At 36.7% G+C, this 22,375-nt stretch overlaps 1 protein-coding gene across 1 annotated transcript in view; it reads left to right on the top strand.

The window, feature by feature from the left end:
* TTBK2 (tau tubulin kinase 2) overlaps nt 1-21,804 on the top strand; it is a 67,360-nt gene extending 45,556 nt beyond the window's left edge. The window contains exons 13-14 of the mRNA XM_074149007.1: nt 18,993-20,263; nt 21,266-21,804. Of these exons, the coding sequence (XP_074005108.1) occupies nt 18,993-20,263; nt 21,266-21,734 (1,740 nt within the window). The 3' untranslated portion in view covers nt 21,735-21,804. The remainder of the gene's footprint in view (nt 1-18,992; nt 20,264-21,265) is intronic.
* Nucleotides 21,805-22,375: the final 571 nt, after the last annotated feature.

The raw sequence follows: 22,375 nt of genomic DNA, 5'->3' as shown, positions 1-22,375 counted from the left end.
CAGGAGTTTTTATTTCAAAAGCCATTAAAAAACAACTTGGAATTTTGTACGCAGATGCACTATCCTACTGTATATAAACTTGGCTCTTTTGGGGGCAATAGGCATTTTACTTAAAACTAAAAATAGAGGTGATATAAATATCATGTACTAAAGTGGAAATAATGGAAAGTGTTTTTTTCTGGAAAAGGAAGAAGCTTCTGAGCATGGGAGCAGAAATAGTTATAAACAAGGTCAATTAACTGTAAGATGTATTGGAAGAAATACTGGTTGAAGTAGACACTGGGGTAAGATTATGTTTTAGTTTGACTTTGCAAGCAGGTAAGGGATATTTGGCATGACCTCAAAAATGGGAGAAATCAGTATGGTTTATATTATCCTGTGAGGGCAAGACAAACGGCAGGAAGAAACTTACTGTTTTGAAGCTGAATCGTGGAATTTTAAATATAAACTGAACTGGGAATAAAGAAAATCAAAATTATTTGGCTGATTTAGAAACTGGGAACAGAGTGTGTCTATGCAGCATGTCTATTCCAACTGTGATGGCAATTTGTGGTCATCTTCCATCTATTTTATTAGCCCTTGAAAGCCAAACAAAGCCCAGGAGGATTTTGGGGGTGAGTTGTTCTTTCTGTCCTTCGTTGACGGTATTCCACTTTCTAAAAGATACTTAAATATTCCTTGAGGTGGGTACTGGAACCTAGCTGTTCTTATAGATGAGCGTCCTAGTCACTTCACAGGGAGACAGCATATACATATATATATACACACATATATATATATGTGTGTGTGTGTATATATATATGCCTCGTCATACAGTAGTTCTCTCTATTCCAGAGTCCTGGTGACCTTAGGGAGCTGTTTGATAGAGTCCTTTTCCTTCTTCCTCAAGGCATTTAGCCACCTGAAACTGTTCTTTGAATGTGATCCTCGTTTGTGGATCAGATGTTCTTCTTCTCTAGTAATTTTATCTAGGTAGCACCTTCCTGACAATACAAATAATGGCAAAGGCTCATATTTTACTTTTCTGGTGATTTAATTATATTGCACCAGTTACTAAGAGTAGGCTTGGATCCAAGAATGTAACTTCAGGACCATAAATCAAATCACTTAAGTATTACTAAAAGGGGTTAAAAATAGATGTTGAAATTATAGTAGAATAATAGCTTAACATAATTTCTGAAAAAGTTTATTAATTTTAAATGGCTTGAAACTCTAGGACATGTCAGCATTCATGGTCATCGTGCTTATGAATATACCTCCCGTATGGATTTCTAGTGATCCGCTTCTCTATCACTTAGGAGCAAGTATGATGAATTATGTTCTTGGAGCTTATAGGTTTGTTAAATATGCAAGCGATTACTTTAATGGTCAATGAATAAAATAGTTTTCCTGTTTTATGTAGTTTTTGATTTTTCATTTTTACTCTGATTCTTCTTTATTTTTTCTTTATTTCTTTCAGGGCTTCATTGCGTACTATTTAAGTAGTAAGTAGTAGGAAGGATGTTTCTGCATGAGAAACTAAAGGTTCATATTCTCACCCATAATTTTATTTTCTCCTGAATGAAAGAAATTGCTGGACTGCAGTCCTTCCATTTGTAGACAAATGTTCTTCCTGAAATTGTGTGTATACGTGTACTTCGTGTAGTTGATGAGAATATAATTTCTTACCTGTTTCACACAGCGTCAGCATTCTAATGAGAATATAAGGTTGTAGCATTTCAGGAAGGAAACCTGAACTCAAAAAATAAGAGAGAAAATCGTGTAAGTTATTGGCTTGGGGATGAGAAAATTTCACGCATAAAAAATTACAGCAAATTATGCTATCTATTTTGAAAAAAAAAACAAACCCTGCAGGTAAGAGAACTAATTATCATGTTATCAGTCATGGTTTTACAGTTGCAATACAGATTCTGTGTGCTACCAGCAAATACCAGTTTGATCTGTCTCGGTCATGGGCACATGGTCACGTTTCTGTTGAACTGTTCAGAGCATGCTAGGGGATATATGCTGACTTTCTCCTTTCACAATGGCTTTATGTTGACTTTGGCTGCAAAAGGACAGACGGTACCTGTAATATCAGCTGGTATGAAGTTAATCTGTTAAAAGAATATGGACGGATCTAGACTAATGGTGAATTTATACTGGAGCAGCACTTTACGTCATACAGCCCTAGGTTTTTTTTCCCTGATGTGGTACTAAGAGCCTAAAGTTGGACTTGCTGTGTTGTTGAATCACAGCTTCATTAACTTACCATGTTTACATAGAATTGCAGTGAACTCCATACAGTGCATGCACAAAACTTTGCAACATATATTTTTCAGGCAGATATTTCAGCAAAGAAATAATAATGGAGTTGAAGTAATTGAATACGTAACAGCTAACTTGATTTTCATCTTCAGTTTAAATTAAACAAGTTTGCTTTAGTCACACTTGATTGACAACCTAATACCATATACATATATATATATGGATGGTTATAGAAGAGGTTTGACTGTGTGAATCTATCTATCTTTATTATTTAGAAATATTGATGAAATTAGCATTTTGTACATTGAAGTACTATTATGTTTTATCAAAAGCCTACTCTTAAATTTCAATTTATTTCAGAGTTCTAAGTCATTTTATTTTCATGTACCTTCTATCCTCTGTTGCTGCTTTTATGGGACACTGGAAAAACTTTTTTTTTTCCAGTTGAGAGACAGCTGTGCATTCCAGGAACTGAAGCTTTAGCACTGACATAATTGAAAATACCTTTTCCTTGGAAACTGAAATGCTTGATAGGTGCTCTCTGTTTCCAAGGAATACAGGTTAGAATTGCAAATACCATGGTAGGAAACAGAAAATCACCTTCATGAAGCTTGCAATAAGTTTTCGTATCTCTACTCTTCATGGTTTTGTCTAAATATACGTGGAACAAAGAATCTCAAACTGTAAATATCAATCTCATTTACGGGTATTTAGATGTGTCACCATCAGATATTTATTCAGCGCTGGAAAAGGTCTTGCAAATAATCAGTTGATTTCAGAGTTTTATGTTGAAGTTAGAGGTTTATTAGAATCATTAATAACCAATTTGAAAATGTACTTTCTCCAAAATTATTAGTTTGGAACACTTTGACTTTATAGTTCCTGTCCTTTTTTTCTCTTTTTTGTTTTCCCCTCTCTTTTCTAAATGCTTGTGTGATGTAGTTCAAGATGAAGCAATTGTTCGTGTATTCTCCAGGCCAGTATATCCTTCTAGTTCAATCCCATATTTGGGAAATTTTATCAAAATTGCTTAGTACTAATCTTACTGATTAGTCCTGTCAGTTACGGTTCTTAATATATGCTGCTGTAGCCATAGTTGTGCAGTCACATTTGTAAAGCCTAAAATGGGTGTATATGCTAAAAATATAGTCCTCTCAGAAAACAGTGTTGTTGCATGGATGTGCTAAGCGTTTGCAGGGACCAGTCAACAGTCAGCTAGTTTGTATACGCCGTGTCCTTGGAATAGAGTTTATTACATTTGCCCTAGATTGTTACTGACTGACTGAAGGTAGGAACCAGCTAGAGAAGGATGCTCACTTCTAATTTTGATACTGAATTTTTAAAAATTGATGGAAAATGTGAAGACTAGACTTAAGATACCTCTTAAATTGTCAGCTTTTAGCCTGTGAGGGAGCTGTGAATATCATCTTCTAAGAAAATGCATATAGGCAAGACATAAACAAGAATGATTAAAATATTGTTTTTTAAACCTTATTTTCTTCCCTGCCATGTTGTTCTCACAGCTCAACTCATCTCATATGCTGCATTTCTCCACTCCAAGAATTTCAAGTCCCATCCTCCGCACCATGAGCCCTATAGCCTATCTATCCATCCACTCGGACCCTCTGAGAGAGGCTGGTTTACCAAGGAGTCAATCAGCTGAGAGCCACTCCTCTTCCTCCCGCTCAACTGGCCGCAGGCAGCTTCCTGTCATTCCCTGTGGCAACAAGTTCCCCCCTGTCATTCGCATCTCAAAAGCACAACTTCAGCAGGTGAATAAGCCTCGTCTTCATAAAAGTGACTGCGTTGTAGCAGTCTTCTGCAAAGTTTAACATTTTCCGTTGCTCTGCATAGTCCGGTAGTAGGCATATGCTAGTCATACTGCTCTACACAGCATCCTAAAATGTGTTTTGAAAGATCAAGTTAGGGAATAAGAATGGATCTTGTTCAGGAATAGTCAGGAATACTCTATTGAGGAAGGCATATTTTCCCACTTAAAAGAGGTAAAATAAAAGAGAGGAATATTAAAGAGCTGTTATTCAGGTTATGGTTTGGACCACCAAGTATCTCTGGATGTTCTGGAAGATAGATTCACTTTCTCAGAGGGGTTTTCTCTCGAAAAAGGTAGGATTACAAAATCCAGAGAGCAGATTTTTGCTTCTTTCAAAACTAAGATTAAAATCTCTCTTTTTTCATGTGTTCCTACAATCAGTACCAGGTGGATTTTGAATTGGGAACACATATTAAAACTTGGACTATCTTAAATAATTTTAATGTGAGATAAAAGGATGTAGAGAGAGTCAAGTTGCTACTTTGGGAATGAACAAACAATTAATTGTTCCACTACTTTTAGTATACAAAGCAAAGATGGGAATTATCAGGGGTCATAGCTAATGGAAAACGTCACGAGAGAAAGGGGATTTTTCATAGTTTTATGTTCCCAGTTTCATTTCAGTATGAAAAAGATGAAGGCTTAGAATCATAATTGAAGTTAACTGTAATTTGTGTATTAGTATTAAAAATACTGAGATTTGCTAAGCAGCATGAGTTTGCATTGACTGGTAAAGCAGTATGACATAGCATTAATGCATAAGACTGTAACATATCATCATCATTTTACCATTAATATTTCATTTGGATTATATTTTGTGTTGCTTTTTATTTCCAATGTATTTTTCAGTATAAATATTTCTGTGTGAAAGACTTTTTTTTTTTCCAGTGAAGCATGCACAGGAGTATTGATATTAAAAGTAATCCATCAACATTAACTTCTTTCAGACTTCCGTAGGATCAGTGGTGAGTGATAACAAGGCAAACAAAACAGCCAGTGTACTTCTGTCAGCATTTTGCCTGTTAACGCAAAAAGCAGTGGTTTTTTCCTGCAACTCCTGGCTGCTTTTTATATGCATATAAACAAATAGTTCTGTCCTCAATGTATGGAAACGGAGAAACAGTAGCTCCCTGATGTTCATTATTGTGAACTTGATGGGATACCAAAATACCACATTCTTCATGATGACTGATGTATTGATTAGGGAAAAAGACTTAGGAGAAATTAACTCATTAAAAGTTAAGCTTCAGTATTTTTGAGGACTAGTTTGTATCCCAGGATGGAAAATGACCTAATTTTTTTTTGCCTGTATATCTATGATTTAAAATTTCCAATCAGAATGCATTGCAGGTATAATTAGCAAACTGCTCACAATACTCAAAGAAAGTAGGATGGCATAGAGGGCCTCCTCTGTCTTCATTAGTACCCAATAAATGAATATGACTGCAAGTGTTAATAGGGGTTGCAAAGTGATGTACTTTCTTGTCACGTGAAAAAGAGTTGGTATTGTGCCAGGTGCTGCTTCTGAGTGGAGAGTGGAGTGTAGCATTCTCAGCCTCTTCTTTCTTTTTACCTGGTAAGTCCATGACTGCTGTGTTCCTTTTCAAGCTCTGATTTTGAAAGTCCTCACTATTGAGAATTTAACTTCCAGTATTTCATTTGCTATGGAAACTACAAGCACGTGATTCTTATTTCATTCCAACAATGAAGGCCTCGTGTACTTTATGGCTCACTGAAGAACTGAAATACTTTTGCAAGTCCTTCTCTTTTCTACAGTGCAGTATTGTTAGGTATTCAGCAAGCTAGAAGTTCCAGCAGCATGAAAGATGAATATGCATGTTAATAACCTAAAGGTTTTCTCCAGCTAAATATTAAAAAGAGTTTTAATGTCATTCTATATAATTCGGTATAAATATTTGGTACTGAATATATTTTCCTGCATTTCCTGCTGTTTGCAATTTGGTTCAGCATTCATAATTAATGAATTGCCAAGGTTAGGGTTCTGTGCTGTTGAATTTAGTTTCATGTATTAAAAATTTTTTTTAAAAATATACTTTTGTTCCTGAAATCAAGCAAAGATATTTTCTTTCCTGATTGTTGATGAGTGAGGGTTCAGGAACTGTAACCCACCTTCCTCTAGTTTGACATCAGATAGAGGAGGTCATGAAATTTCTGTGTATTCTCTGCTCACTAGTGCAGAGACGGTATAGGAGCTAGGTCTACCTTTATTTGTTCAATAAAGAGAATGCCTCTCTTGCCATACGTATATTATGGAAAAGAATTGGAGTATTTTGCTTCAACTCCCATTATTCAACTTGCAGCACAAACAGTCTGGTAGCATTAGAGCTGACAAAACCAGATTTAATTCTTTGACTGTACTTGAATCTGAAGAGTGGGGCTAGAGTGCTATTAGCATCCTTTTCCTCTATAGCATGGACAAATTATACAGCAAATCCTCTTGAAACATAACCTTTTTCTTTCTTTCTGTCAATTTTTCAGCCAGATAAGTTGTCTGAACTCTGCTCATTAGAGGACTGCATAGAGTGTTGTGTGAGGTCAATGGAGGAGGTGATGTGAGTGTGGCAACCACTGGCCAGGGCTCTGTATGAAGAGATTGCTTAGGTAGACATTGTGCTAAATGTGTAATTGTGTCTTGAGAAACAATCAAAATCAGTGGCCTCAGATTTTTGTCTCTATGGTTTCTCAGCTCTATTTCTTCAATAAGATAGTGAACAACTCTTCTAGCCACAGCAGCCATCTAGAATACTTCTAGACTGGCTGCTATGCAATAAGATTCAGCCTTTAACAAAGGTGGATTTCACTTTTGTGTGTAATTCTGGCATATTTTCATTTTTCAATGTACTTAATGAGGCATGTACAAGGGGGCTAATTTTAATTTAATGATTTTGTAGTTATTCATTGTGTTAGGGAATGATAATCTGTCTCTCTCAGGTTAAGCAATCGGAATTAGTTGTCACATACAAATATTTTCTCTTATGCTTTAATTTTCTCAAATTTCTACCTTACTGGAATGTTTTAAAAATTATTTTATAGTGATATAGTTATATTATTAGTTACAAAATGCGCTGAAATCTTCCTACACAAGATGCTATGGAAATGCAAACCATCATATTCATATCCATATCCAAGATGAGAAATAATATACTGATCTGAGTTGAAAAATTTACCTTAATTTTTAAGCATCTCACTGGAATTCAGGGACCTATGGAAGAATAAGGTAAGACTTCTTGACGTGTTCAAGGGGTATTTAGAGAAAGAATGCATATCCCTTGTAATTGTCATTTTCTTTTGGATGTTTTAGGTTTATGAGCCAGGAGTGCACGTAAATGTTTACATTTTGCCATTTTTTCTGAACTAATTTTGGCAGGTTTCACTAGTCTGCAATAGCAAGAGATGAACGTTTACATTGTTTTTCACATTTAACAATCCCTTTTAGAATCACAAATAAACAAACAAAACCCCAAATATGCTCCTCTCTTGTTACAGTGTTCTTTTAAAATTATTTTTAATTTGTCAGTAGCATTAATTTGAAGTTGTCGTGTGCATTAGGATTGCCTTAGAACTCAGCTAGTTCAAACTCTGATTTAGCATTGTACCTATCCATTAAACATGTCAGGAATGGATATATTTGTCCAAAATCCTCTTCAGAATTTCAGTTTCAAGACATGGTACAATCAGATAGATGCGTCCTGGAAGGTAAAGAGGGAGAAGCTTTTCTCTGTTGAGCGAGTCTGGTTTTGTTACTGCTGCCATGGTTAAAGTTGGCTGTAGCAAAAACGGTTCTGATTTCAGGGTTTACAGAATTGTTATGCCCCCCTGTTCCCTATCCTGATGGAAACTATATCGCATCAGCATGAGGTTTAGGTTAGGTTTTTCCCAAGAAGACCGCTAATACCGTTTACAACAATGGGTTTAATCAAGGTAGAAATCTTAAGGAGTTAGTCCAGCTCATGGGTACTGGAACTGTTTCATATACAGTAGATTTGGTTTTGTTAACTAAGGAGAATGTGCAGAAATTATACCATCTCATTCATGACAGGGTAACACTTAATTTTTCAATAAATTAGCCTGAAAATTAAGTTGCTGTGATGTTACAGCCATCACTCATCATCGGTGAAAGTAATGTTTGACAATGCTTATGACCAGATTCAAAGGCAAGCTCACATTCAGAATTCTTACTGCTTTCAGTTGTTACAGTTAGGTTCTTGAAAGGCAATTGACATATGATTACTGGGACAGTGTCTTTACTTTCTTCGTTAGCAAGTTTCTCTGGAGTATGCTGATCTTTCTTACAAACCCACATAGGATGAGGAGTATCAGGAAGCATTATTTTAGAAGAAAAAAGAGAGCATCTGGGAGACACACATAAGCTCACAGGTTACTCCCATTCTTTTAAGCAACTGGATTTTGTATTGATGATGGTGTTTCTTTAACAATTTTCATCTACACACTCTGTAATGCAAACAAGTGAAGTTTTATTTTTTGCTTGCTTCCAAGTGGCAGAGGCAATTGCTTGATACGTAGAAATCTAAATGCTGCCTCCAAGGCTTAGTAGGGTCTTTTGTCTGAAGGAGATAAATTCTTCAGGTGTGCTTTTTTCACATCTGCCTTTGTGTAAAGAAGAATTAAAAATTACAGTAGGTTAGGTTAGCTGGTCTTTTAATGGAAACTTTCTAAGCTGTAAATTAAGGAATTAATAGTTGAGGACAAGCAGTCAGTATGAACGTCTTAGTTTTTTTCAGTGTGTTGCCTGTAGAGAACACATCCATTTTTAGCCACAGAACCCTCTTGGCCATTCTCCTTCTGCAGGTTTCTCTATCAGAAACGGGAGAAAAGTCATAGTGAAGGTCAGTACAATAAATTAGCCTTGGTGATAGCATCTGCACACACTGATTGTGTAGGAAGAAAAACTCTATAAAAAGTTATTAATTGTTTTAAATGTTCATTTTTTCTGGAATCCACAGTACTTTTTTAATTCATAACCACATGGTTCGTCTATTCTTGTCTGTCCTTGAAGTGGTATTTTTTTGTTTTATTTTTAATTATTTTTTTAAATGCCAATCTTAGCCCAAGCATATGTGATTTAGTAAATTTTTCTAGCATCATAATTTCACTGGCATAGAATAAGTAAGGATGTTTCAGGAAAGCTAAATGGTCTGTGGGATTTCCCATGGAGACCTGATCAACTCTGGTGTCAACAATTCTTTGTGTGATGACAATTCATACAGTAACATTCTTGGAATAAATAGGGAGTTACAATTCAGAGCATAATGTCCAATGACTAATGATTATTTCTGATGTAATTAAGGTATAATGGATGTAATTAATAGAATAAGTATTGTCTGTTATCTATAATATAATCCATAAAATAATCTTTAATCAAGATATATTTCTTTCTTAAAATCTTTTGTCTGCTATCATTAAATCACATATGATAGTTGTCCAACTAGAATTGCAGGAAAAAAACTTCTTTATTTGGAGTTTGTGAATTTATCATTATCTTAGCATTTTCTTCTGATTAGATACAGCTGTCATATGGAAGGAAGAGAGAACTTTTTAAAATAGAGAAAATAGGGAAACCTCTAAAAATAGGACAAGCACTAAGTGGAGGTCTCTAATACGTAATTTTTGAAAACTGGTTCTGTTTCAAATTATGATTTAAATTTCTACTATTTGACAATTCTACATGAACCAGAGGCAGATGTGTTTACTTATTACCTGGCTACAAATGTGTAGCTGCTCTGACTGCTTTCAGGCAGCTTTTAAACACAGACCATGATACATGTACAGAGCTCACACATTGGCTAAAGTGATGCTACCTTATTGGTATGTCTATTCTTAGTAATACCAGGATAGCAACCAAAACAGAATCACAATTAATTGATAGTGCCCTTGTAAGTATTTTTAAGGAGCTTGAATACCTAACTGGCAACGTGTTATACTGCAGGTCACTTGAGTGCTTGAATGGAATCAGCTGTGTTGTAACTACTTCATGGAGCTGTGCTTTACATTTATCGTCACTCCCTTTCACAGAGGCGAAACTATGTAACGTAACGGGCTGCCAAAAGTTTTAGGTATTTTGTTTTGAAAAGATAAGTTGGATTCTAATTGCATCTGCAAACTTTGCGACTATAAAACCTTGCGTGCAGAGGAGAAAATATCTCAAAAAACATTGTAAGAAAAGAGAAAGATCCTTAGTATAGATTAGACCTCCCGTCTCTAGGTCTGTCTTCTCTAAAGGATATCTATTAAGCATGCTTACAAGCAAAGTGAAAGCAGCTAGTTCTCTATGTGAATTACAGCTACTGTTGGTGGTAGCACGCTGTGGGCATGAGAAAATCTATAATGCTTTAAAACAGATCCTGACAATTCTGAGGAGAGATTTTAAGAAAATTTTAATCTGGATTTCAAGTTAGAAAATGGAATTTTATGGGTACAGTAATTTTAATCCTGCTGAAATTACAATTTGTATTAAAATTATAGTTGCATGGTTTCATCAGTTCTTCCAGTATGTTTGATTCATCCATGGAAATTTTAGTGTTCACAGATTCTCTTCCTTGCAAGCGTAACACAGCCATGGGTAACGTGCTAATATGGTGCCAATCTATGATAGACTGGATAGATAGAACTGGATTTAATTTATTAACACATACAAATGATCTCAGAGGTCCCTTCCAACCAAGAAGATTCTGTGATTCTGTGAAATGGGTGGATTCACTGGAGGATGACTGGAGAATCAGAAGTCAGGAAGACTCTTAATTTGCTTAGGTTTTTTTTAATGTGTTGTTGGAGCTTTATTTTAGAGTGTTGCTGTTTAAATACAAGAGATTCTTTTACCTTCACAAAAAGTCAAAAATATAGTGTAAATAGCAAAACTGAAGCATAAGTATAGCACAGCAGTAACCTAGAATTAGACAGTGGCTCATAGGAATCAGATATAAATAGAAAAAATTGACATATTTGAAATCTGTAAATAGGCATTAAGGCAGATCTTATGTATGAATTACCTGATACTTCATTATGATCTTTTATTGGAATTGATATATTGGAGAGGAAAATTCAGAATTAATCTAAACAGTAGTATCACAGAATCTTCTTGGTTGGAAGGGGCCTTTGAGATCATCGAGTCCAACCAACAAAAAAAAACCCCCCAAACCCCCCCCAAAAACAACAACCCCACCACCACCACCACCAAACACCAGTAGTAGCCAGACCCCACTGCTATTACACATAAAAGCAGGTTTTGTGTGATAGAGAATCTCTATGTGTGTCTTTATTCATGACAAAGAAAGCCTATTTACTTGGATTGAACTTGGATTTACTATAGAGCATTTCAAGTGATTTTTTCAAAGAAGATACTGTGTTTAAAAAAAAAAACAACAAAAACTAGTCCTTAATAAAAAGATATGATGTGGTTTTGAAAAAGAGAGTTTGGGGTTTTCCTGAAGAAGTACTAGCCTGTGTATTCTCTGTGTAGGGACAGGTATTAATATAGAGCTTAGCTTCAAAAAGATCATTCAAAAGTAGTAAAAAATTGTTTCTACTATAAGAAAAATACATACTAATATATTTCTCACAGCTAGCTGCTGAAACCAAGTGAGCTTTGCTTAAAGTTGCTTACATCATTATTAGCTATAATAATAATAGCTGGGAAAATATTTTAACTGTATTTTATATACCAAAAGTGGTCGCACCATTAATTAAAAAAAAAAATGTCACTTTTTATTTAATGTATCCTCTGTTAGAGGAGGAACCTATTGTTTTATTTTGCTTCTTAACTGTGTACCTAAGTATACTTGAGCAGCAGAGTCCCTAAGTATACTTGAACATAACCTCTCATGGAGAACTAATTAATATCCCATTGAAAATTGTTAGATGTTTTATAAAGTCTAGATTTAGAAATGTTGAATGTATCGTGCTACTTAGTGTGATATGAACTCACTGGCTTTGTTACTAAAACCACAATCCTCATGGAATCAGTCGTGTCCAGTTTTTCAGAGGAAAAAGTCTCCAAGTGGCCAAGCTTCTGAAAAAGAGTTCTTTAGCTCTTTTGTGACTTCAGAAAATAACCATGGTATGGTAGGAATTCAGTTTCTGTAAAGAATGAAATAATAGCATGAGATGGGAAGGTGAAATAGGCTTCAGCTGCCGTCTCTCCACATCTCTGAACTGTGCATTAAAGCAAATTCATGCTTTCTTTGTTAGAGGAAGACTGTCTCTGTGGAACTCAAGAAAAATATTACAATACTGGCCCATTTTTAATAGGAGTATAGGACAGGAGTATTGTGCGAATGTTATGAAGTAGTAGTCTGTAAGCGTTGCTGCTTCCCAGTTCTCCAACAATATACTTAAATTTCAAGAATATTCTTCAATTGGTTTATGCATATAATAACTTTAATTAAATGGGTACTTGTTTTAGTCACGCTACCAAACTAATTAGCCACTTATACAATGACAGTCATTCTCTAAAAGCAATTAAAGATACTGCTTTTAGAACAATCAATATTTGCCCTATTGGATGTTTGAGGATATGAGCTTATGTTAGAACAAAAAAAATCTTCCTTTACCTGGTAAGTGGCATAGAAATAACTGAAAAGGGAAGATATTTAAAGAATACTGAAATTAAGCCATGATTAATAAGCCTATAAGAAAGACTGTACACGCAGATTTGTATGTTCTTTATCCTCAAAAGTTACCTATCACATTAGAGAATAAGAAAACACAGTTGTCTTGTACATTCGCAGCTCTGCATCTGTATTCCATCCTCTTCCTATTTCCTGCAGCCTCTATATAAATTGATGCAAAAATTGGCATTATAGAATAGCATCAGGGATATATCTAAAGAGCTGTGGAGAGCAACATGCACCTCTTTTCAGGTAGATGTAAGTAAACCTTCATGTGTTACTTCTCTTTAGTTTAGGATTTGGGCCTATCGTGTGAATTTCTAACAACAGAAGGTAGTATCCTTGGGACCACCAGTTCCTACAAATGCCGGCAATGCTTACAGTACCATATGCATGGGACTGTTGAATGGATTCAGTATCAAAACTTACAGTCATCTCTGGTCTTACGTTCCATAACATCATGAATTACAGCCATACATTTCTCCCGTTTGTCCCCATATTAGTCTATCTGTAGAAATAGCCAATTTAGTTTAGTAAATTAGTAGTTAAATCTGTAGTTAATTAGATCTAACTTATTCCCTGCTGTGAATTTAATCTGGGAAGGAAATGTAAGGGGTACAAAGGATTAGGCTCTAAAGAGTCAGTAGGAATGATAGTAGTAGGTAGGGAGGATTTTGAAAAGTAGGAGGGCTGCTCTGAACAGTAAGCTGGGTGAGTTGTCTACAGAGATGTAAGCACAGCAGTGGTTTATTCATGCGAGAGTGTCACTAGCAGTAAATTACAGGACAGAGCACTAACATACCCTTTACACTTTCATACAAACGGCAGTTCACATTTCTTTGCAGAGGCATATAGTTGTGTGACAAAATAGAAATTAAGTGACATAAGTAAAGAAAACCTCATGCAGTTAGGGGAAGCTGGTGAACTGGAAAGTTTCAGGGAGGTTGTCTGGTACTGCAGAAGTTGCAGACTTTATACTAATATCGGTCATTTTCTTGGTAGGTGATAGAGCTAACAATAGATGTAAAAGGTAAACAGGAAAAAGAGAAAAGATACATGAGGTTTGTTCTCATAGATACACAAGCCTTACTAAGGTAGGAAAGAAGTTCTGAAGAGTAAACTGATTAGGTAAAGTGTCTTCAGAATGCCAAGTAATATGGTAATGGCTTATTAATGTGAGAAGTTACAAATAACGACAGGATTAACTGAACAACACATCAGTACACCCAGTTTCTAAGAGGCCTGAAGTCTGACAGCAGTTGACATGCTTGCAGAAGTAGCAGACAGCATGAGTGGACAGAAGAAGCTATTGCTGAGAGGTCAGATGTTTTACCTGCTGGTATTGTACAATAATCCATAATCACATCTTTAGATCTTTCTGATTTAGCAACTCTGCAGACCAAAACTCAGTATTTCACTCCTCTGCAATTTGTTGTATATGTTCACAGAGGATTTCATCCAAGCGTATCACTTGCTATTGCAGCCTGTCAAAGGTTTAAAGGAGGAGAGTTTGTCAGATGTCATAAGGGATGTCCAAGAGATATTTATGTTGTTGTTGTGGTGGTTTTGTTCTTTTTCCTTCTTAACATCCCACTCACCATCTTGTAAAGTTTCTTGAAGATAATGCAGGCTAATTTGTCATCTTTGTCAAGTGCTAATTTGAGAAATCAGAAAGGAATTAAGACATTATTTAGGGAAGCCCAAAGGATTCAAGACCACGATGGTAATAATTTCATTCAATGTTTCGGAGTGAAAGGAAAACCTCAAATTCATTGTTCCATATTTTGTCTCAGTAATCTGCTGTATCACATAACTTCTGTTGAAGTATGGGAATTGCAATAATCGGGTAGTGTTATAAACTGATTATCATAGTGAGCTGAAAGGCGGCATTTTAAATTCTGTTCCATGCATTTTTCTTCTTAGATGAATTGCCCACCTCACATTGTAATCTTTGCTCCTCAGGTTCAGTGTTTTACAAAATTGACATGATTAGCCGTAGAAATCTCATAGGATAAGATTTTAATTAGTGGCAGAAGAAAAGAAAGTATGAGGATTATTTATGATTAAGATGGGTTTCTTTAATTTTATATATTAGACCATGTATTATTTGTTTTTTAACTAGATATGTATTGAACAACCTTGGGATTTCTGTCTCTCTAAATAGACTAAATGATAATCTAAATAGGTATATTTTGCATGTCTCAGGATCAGCCCTTCTCAGACTCCATGATTATGACTTCTGTCTTGCAAGGTTTCACAAACAAGAGAGCGAGAAGACTTTCTGGGGTAATTAAGGCTACATGACTATATGTTTTTTGTAAATTGTTTTAAGGGACTCAAAATTTCCTCCGGTCTTTTTAATTAGAACCCTGCATAGTGTGAATCATCAAGTTATCTGTAGTGGCCAGGCTTGTAAAGAAGCTGATGCTTTACCCAAAGAAATCATATAAGGAGCCTTAGGAGGATTGTCAACAAGCTTCTTCCATTTCTTCAGTAATTGACTATTACATCCAAGTTCTTCCAAATTAAAGTGTTTGTATCCCTGCCCATGGCAGGGGTGTTGGAACTAGGTGATCTTTAAAGTCCCCTTCAGCCCAGACCATTCTATGGTTTAACAGGGTTCAGTTCTATACAAGTTCTGTTTTCTCATACACATTCCCAGATTTTTAAAAAATTTGCCTTGCTTTTTTGCTTCTCTTGTAAAGCTGCACCTGAAGTTGTAACAACCCTTGCATTAAAGGCACTTCTCTATGACGACTCATTTAAATTTCTTGCACATATAGGTGAAATGTGAAGCCCAACAGGGATATAATATAATTCTTATGCTTTGAGAATATTAATAAGAGGCTTATTGACCATCTGAGAAAACAAGCTTTTGTTTGTTAGTGAACACAAATCAAGAAAGTGATGTATGTGTTCCAAAAGCCATCAGTAACACTGAATCTTTGATGATACTTAGTCATCCAGTAGCCTTTTCTTTCCTCCCCTTGTTCGATTATTTTCTTTCATGTATAGCTCCTGCCTGTTCTACTGTAGGTTGTTCAACAAGCTTACTGTTCTATTTCTTGGGTGTAAGGGTTAAATCCAGGTTGGCCAAGATAGGCCTGAAAGACTCGGAAATTCTCTCTCCAGATGTGGCAAAGGATATGAAGTCTGTTTAAAAATGTAAATAGATTTCAGATCAGAGCTGGTTTTGCTTAACAAAGAATTGACACATGAGAGAGAGGGCACAAGGAAAAGAGAGTTTCCATGTAAACATATTTGAGCAAAGGAGGATTTAAATGCAATTGCAGCCCTTCTGGAAATGTACCAAGAAGATAAATATCCTCCTAAAAGCAAATGACCAAGGCTGTCTCACCTCTGAAAATTGAGAGGTCACCAGAATTGTTTTATTCTAAGGGAAGTCATCCTTATTCAGATATGTGGAAGACAACTCTGTCTTTTTTGATTCCCGGGTTATTTGAATTGGCAACCAGACTAGCTCATCAAGTGAAAAGTTTGGAAAAGGAAATATTTTACCAGATTTCCTTATTTTGGAGATGTCATCTGCAGCCCTAGAGAACAAGGTATTGAAACAAGCTGGAGACAGAGCTGAGTGGACAGCAAATACCCAAGTGATCTCTCTAAAATCTGAACCTGCTGTTCCAAGAATAATATTACATTAAAATTTCGTGAACCTACTTTTACCCAGCTTGGAGTTGAGAATTTCTAAGAGATCTGGTGATTTTTGTGTGACAGGCCAAAACATGTTCCTCTGTCATATGAAAGCAAGTCCTTCAGTGTATGATACCTGGAGATGTATTGCCTCAGAGCAACTTACTAGAGAGGTATGGAAACCATTTTTGTTTAACACCCATAATTTAGACACTAATTGACCTAATCATGGAAAGGTGCTTTAAAAAAAATTCTACTTCCTCTGTTCTTTCTGTAGCTGAACTGATGTGCTTGGATTCTCTAACTCCAGAGGGAAGTAGTGTTTCTTTCAGAAGAAAGAACCCAGACTGACAGTAAGAGGAGATGAGGAGGACTAAGTAACTTCAGTTTGTTTCTCAATCCAACATTTTAATTCATCAAACATGAAGGGATTGTATTGGCCCAAACTTGAAAACAAATTATGAGGGAGACAAAAAGTAGCCTCTTGCTGCAGGTCTCAGTGGTTTTTTTATCCTTACTTCAATAAATCTCAACTTGGGGAAGATGCTACAGACAGCTGAAGTCTATTTGGGAAAGTAAGAGTTCAATTATCTTACATTTCTGCTCTTTCCACCCCACCCTCCTACTCCCCGGTGAAAAATACCACTGCAGCCTAGCGTATCTTTTCCTCCAAATATCTTTTTCTCCAAATTTCCTTCCAAATTTCTCAAAAATATGTTTCCACATTTTTAGGTTAAGGTCCAGAAACTGCATTAGGTAAATCAGAGTGGTTTACAATACATCTTATAGTATAGAAATAATTTTTTGAGCATAAGTAATTGTCCTCTTTTAATTCAGCTTTATGCCTGTGATATGTGTTTCATGTTTTGTTCTAGTGAATTGTTTGTAATATCATTTGAATGTTTGTGTTTCATGGAGGTAAATGTGCACCCAAAATGATGGAAATTTTGTTACACAACTATGAAGAATATGCAAAAAAAAAAAAAAAAAATCCACAAGGATTTCAGTGAAGCTGTTACGCTCTCATGAGAAATCTGAGTATATCTACTTCACTGGCAGTTCCCATTTCTTATTTTGTAGAGTTGTTCTGTATTTCTAAAGCTTGAGTTTACAGTGTAAATTGTTATAAGTGCTGACAGATGATCTTCGTTTCTACCACCCAGTAGTACCAACGTACTAGCTCTTGCAACCGCCCATTAAGCTCAGCAGCATGTATAATTTCTGCAACAAGGTCAAGTGAAATCTGTCTTGTAACGTAGCAGAATCCTGGCGACACTGGAAATAGGCTACCACTAGTTGTTCTCTTCTACTATCAGTGCATCAAGAAAGTCTTTATGTCCACACTCAGACTCCAGTCTTCCACTTTCTATTCAGTATTGCAAACTCAAAATGTGTCAGATTCATGAGGCTAAAGAATACAAGGGAAAAAGGAGCTGAACTCTCTCCATGTAGAGAGAGATATAAGGGGCCCCCCTTGGGTTTTTTACTGTTTATACCAAATGACTCAATCCAAGATATATAAACCAGAATCTAGGACTCCACGTGAGAGTGCGTTCCTCCCTTGGCCATAAAGGTAAAACTCCTCTTACTTTTGTGTGTGCTTTCTCACCCTCTGACCTCATGACTCCTGGTTTTCTGTCTGTGCAGTGGCCTGACTTCAATGGGGAAGCTGAGAAGCAGCTCCATTCTGGTTTTATCCATACTTGATGGGAACTCTGGGCAGTGGGCTTATGTCCCTCAAGCGGGGAGAGACATGAGTGCAGGTTTCCCATTTCATGGACATACGCTCTAACAGTTAAGCTATGTACTAGAGGCAGCACTCATCATAACCAACTGTTTTTCAAAGGGACTCTGACTCAATACTATATATAGGTTTTAGGAGTGCTTAAAATGTATCTATTGGATTAGACTCGTTAGGGGATTTAGATGTGTGAATATTTAGTTTGTGAATCTCTTGACAAACTTAGATGTCCTAACCAGGTTGCTTAGTTAAAATGAGGCATAAGCTTCTATAGGGAAGGTAATAGACAAAATGTGAGTATTCAGGAAAGGTTTTCTGGACAAAAATGTCAGTATTATGGGTATGGATATATTTAATTAGGTAAATAAAGTCTTTTTCTAGTTGTTTTGTTAATAGGGTATCTAAATTCTGCCTAAATTGAAATTTAATGCCATTCCTGAATCTGGATCTCATGTGTTCTTTGTCTTCTGTACTTGTCTAAAAATATTGTTGTGTACTTGTACAAGATTTTATGTTTATATACAACTTATTCTAAGAGTATTCAAACTAATATAAAATAAATAAAAAGCCTACATGTTAGGCTGGATCTCATTTCCAGGAGGGTTGCTTGGTAACTGCAACATTTTTCACTGAGATTATGTTTGATTTTAGCCGATTATACACTTCTGTTTTGGGATGATAGTGGGTTTGTTTTTTTTTTCCTAATTATCTAGATGTAAATTATGAAGTTAGCTATTATTTGAACATTGTGATTCATAAGAATCGTTATATAATCTATCTTGAAGACATGCACTCAAAAATGCTATTTAAAGAATGTTGTCTCTATAACATTCCTGAGTTTCTTACCTTTTCCTTCTCTAATTTTCCAATGCAGATTACAATACCCAGACCTTCAGTGGCATCCACACAGTCTGTTTCGGAGAGCTTTCATTATGGCCACCAGCTAGAGAAAAGAGAGCAAGATGCTCAGTCTATGGAACACACTGTGGAACTTTCCTCTCCAAAGGAAAGTTTGCCAGGTTTGGTTGTGACAGAAGATGCACTTCCAGATAGTGCCAGCAGACCAGAATTGGTACTAAATATCAGCCAAGGGGTGCTTGACAGAGAAGGACTTGTCAAAGAATGTGTCAACGTCCTGGACTGTGGCCAAAAGGACCTACCTGAACAAAATAGTGGGATACAGGAAGAGAAAGAACTTGAAAATATTCCTGTAGAGGATGTTGAGGAAGAAAGGCTTCCAGTGGCTTCTGAGGACGCCATTGAAATGCTAAGCAAAGAACAGAATTCTTTGCCAGGAAACTCAAAATCTGCAGAGGAAGAACCTCTAACAAATACTGAAGCTGCTGAAGAATTAAAGCCAAGGCCCATCTGTTTGGTGCCAAATCAAGATGAGGTTCTGAAGTCGATAGCACCTAAAACATCAGAATTGTCTCCCTCAAGACTTACCAAACCACATGTTAATAGACAGGCAAGTAAAATTGCACCAGTTCAGGAAAATGGTTTTCATTCTAATAAGGAAGAAGTCCATATCCAAGACTTGAAATGCCACCAAGTGGCCCTTACTACTTTTTTGCACCAGGAGGACAAAAAAGAGAAAAATTCTCCCAGAAATGGAGAGTTACTCCACTGCATTTCTGAAAATGAGAATTCTCATCGCTCTACGAAGGACTTAGTTAAATCTCCTTTTGTATTCAGGCAGAGTCGAATTCCCGTTTTAGCACAAGAGATAGACTCAACCTCAGAGTCCTCTTCTCCTGTTTCAGCAAAGGAAAAGCTTCTTCTAAAAAAGGCCCATCAGACAGACTTGGTCAGACTACTTATGGAAAAGAGACAGCTCAAATCTTTCCTTGGTGACCTCTCAAGTGCCTCTGATAAGTCACTGGAGGAAAAAATGGCTGCTGCTCCAGTACAATTTTCTGAGGATGATGTCTTATCCTCGTTTTCTAGGTTGACACTGGACTCTCATTTCAACAAGCAGACGGAAGATAGCTCTTTATCTCCAAGCAGCCCTCAGTCCAGAAAAAGCAAGATTCCAAGGCCAGTGTCCTGGGCAACCACTGATCAAGTCACCAGTTCAAGTTCAGCTCAGTTCTTTCCTCGGCCACCACCAGGAAAACCGCCTACTAGACCTGGGGTAGAAGCTAGGTAATGCAGAGAAAAGAGAAATAGGTTTTCAGGTTGAAAATGGATTTGAGCTAGACTGCAGTTACTATGCAGTATGTAATCCTGTAGAAGTTCCATCCTTTAACTAATTTTTTTTAAATGTTGGGCTTCAACTCTCTGAGAAACCTTACATTGTTGGAGAATGAATGAGGAGAGGCGGTTACACAAAAATGAGCCTGCTTCACTGTTGAATCTTGTATCTCAAGAGATGTGTATTCAGTATTTTGAAACCTGTCAATCTATAACTAAATCTTTACACTTTTGGTTTTTTTTTAAAGCGGGGTCACTTTTCCAGAACTGTTGATTGTTCACAAACCCAGAAAAATCAATAGGATCTGTCATATCCAGCAATTTAAAAATTAAACTGTTCTTATTGTAGACATTTTAATTTTGGGGTTTCGAGATTCCAGCCATCAGTATTGAGTGAGTTAGTTATGCTCAGATCATGGCTAAGTAAAAACAACTAATTAAAGGAGGGCAGAGTGAATTCTACAAGCCTCCCTTTGCCAATTCTGTATATAGACAACCGTGTTTTAGTGTCTTCGGTGCCTACATTACCAGATAAAGAGATTTTTGATACAGTAGTGCGAAATCCTCTGAAGGAAGTTGTGGTGTACTTTGTCATCCCTTAAAATTGTGTATAGGAGTGTATTGATGGTGTGCAGGAATGGATGTACCCCTCCGAAACAGAGGTGATAAGCACTGCTCCTCAGTGCACTTCTTCCAGCACCACCAAGAAATTTCAGTTATTCTGTAAACACTTAGACTGTTTATGTGAGTGAGTTTGTGCAAATATGAATACTGTGTTGATCTGAACAACACAGACGCCAAAGCCTAGATCCAGACAACCTTATAGGAAAGTTCAGCTCCAGATGTCTGTTCTGCAATGTAAGATCATCCCTAGTTTCCAGTGATTCTGTGTTTCTATATGAACTTTGGTGAATAGGTGGGAAGAGAAATAATTTTTCTTCGTTTCTTCTTAAGGTTACGCAGATACAGAGTCCTAGGGAGTAGCAGCTCGGACTCAGATCTTATCTCTCGTCTGGCTCAAATCCTACAGAATGGATCTCAAAGACCAAGGAGTTCTACCCAGTGTAAGAGTCCAGGATCTCCACATAGTCCAAAAACACCACCCAAAAGCCCTGTCATCCCCCGCCGCAGTCCCAGTGCCTCCCCTAGGAGCTCTTCTTTACCCCGTACTGCCAGTTCTTCTCCGTCCCGGGCCGGGAGGCCCCATCATGATCAGAGGAGTTCATCCCCACATCTCGGGAGGAGTAAATCACCTCCTAGCCATTCAGGCTCCTCATCTTCTAGGAGATCCTGCCAACAAGAGCACTGCTGCAACAAACCAAGCAAGAACGGTCTGAAAGGATCTGGCAGTTCCTTCCACCATTCCCCAAACACTAAGACTCCCACAGGAAAGAGCAAATCAACCACTAAGCTTAGCAGATAGGAACTGGGCCTTGACAGGTATAAAGCCGCCTCCTAAATCTGATGCATGTTGTGTCTGTGTACTGTGTATTAAAAAAAAATAATCTAAAAAACTATATTTAAAAAAAAAATGGTGTTGAATCTGCGCTTTTTAAAGAAAGTAAGTGTCATAAACTATTCACGAGAAAGCATACTGTGTAAATAAGTGGCATTGCCTAAGAGCAGGCAGCAAGCAGATCTGTGAGAGGGAAAGTAGAGGCCAGGATGACTAGGTAGTCAAAGAGGTGCAATGTATTTAGGGTAAAAAAAAATCTCTTGAGGTGAGTTTTTTAAAAGGATATTTATTTCTGTCTTTTTAGTTTACCTAGCTAGAAGATGTGGCCTAGTTATTTAAGGCTTTACATACTTCTTGAGTATGTAAGCAAGCCCGAAACAGTTATTCCCAAAATGCCATCGGCACTTGGGAGATAAGTACTGCTCAAGCATGTCTTTGGAGTTTTAAAAAAGCACACAATTTAGAAGATGATGGTATTTCTACCTTATAAGGTAGAAATTCTCTTCCATTTTGAGCTGCGCACATCTCTGAGTCATTCAATGCTCATCCTGTCCCCTGTCTACCGTGGCACAGATTTTTTACCTAAGGAAGTATCATATACCTTGCCC

Source organism: Numenius arquata, chromosome 6 (genome assembly GCF_964106895.1).
Source record: "Numenius arquata chromosome 6, bNumArq3.hap1.1, whole genome shotgun sequence".
Classification (NCBI taxonomy): domain Eukaryota; kingdom Metazoa; phylum Chordata; class Aves; order Charadriiformes; family Scolopacidae; genus Numenius; species Numenius arquata.
This window is presented reverse-complemented; position numbering and strand designations above follow the sequence as displayed.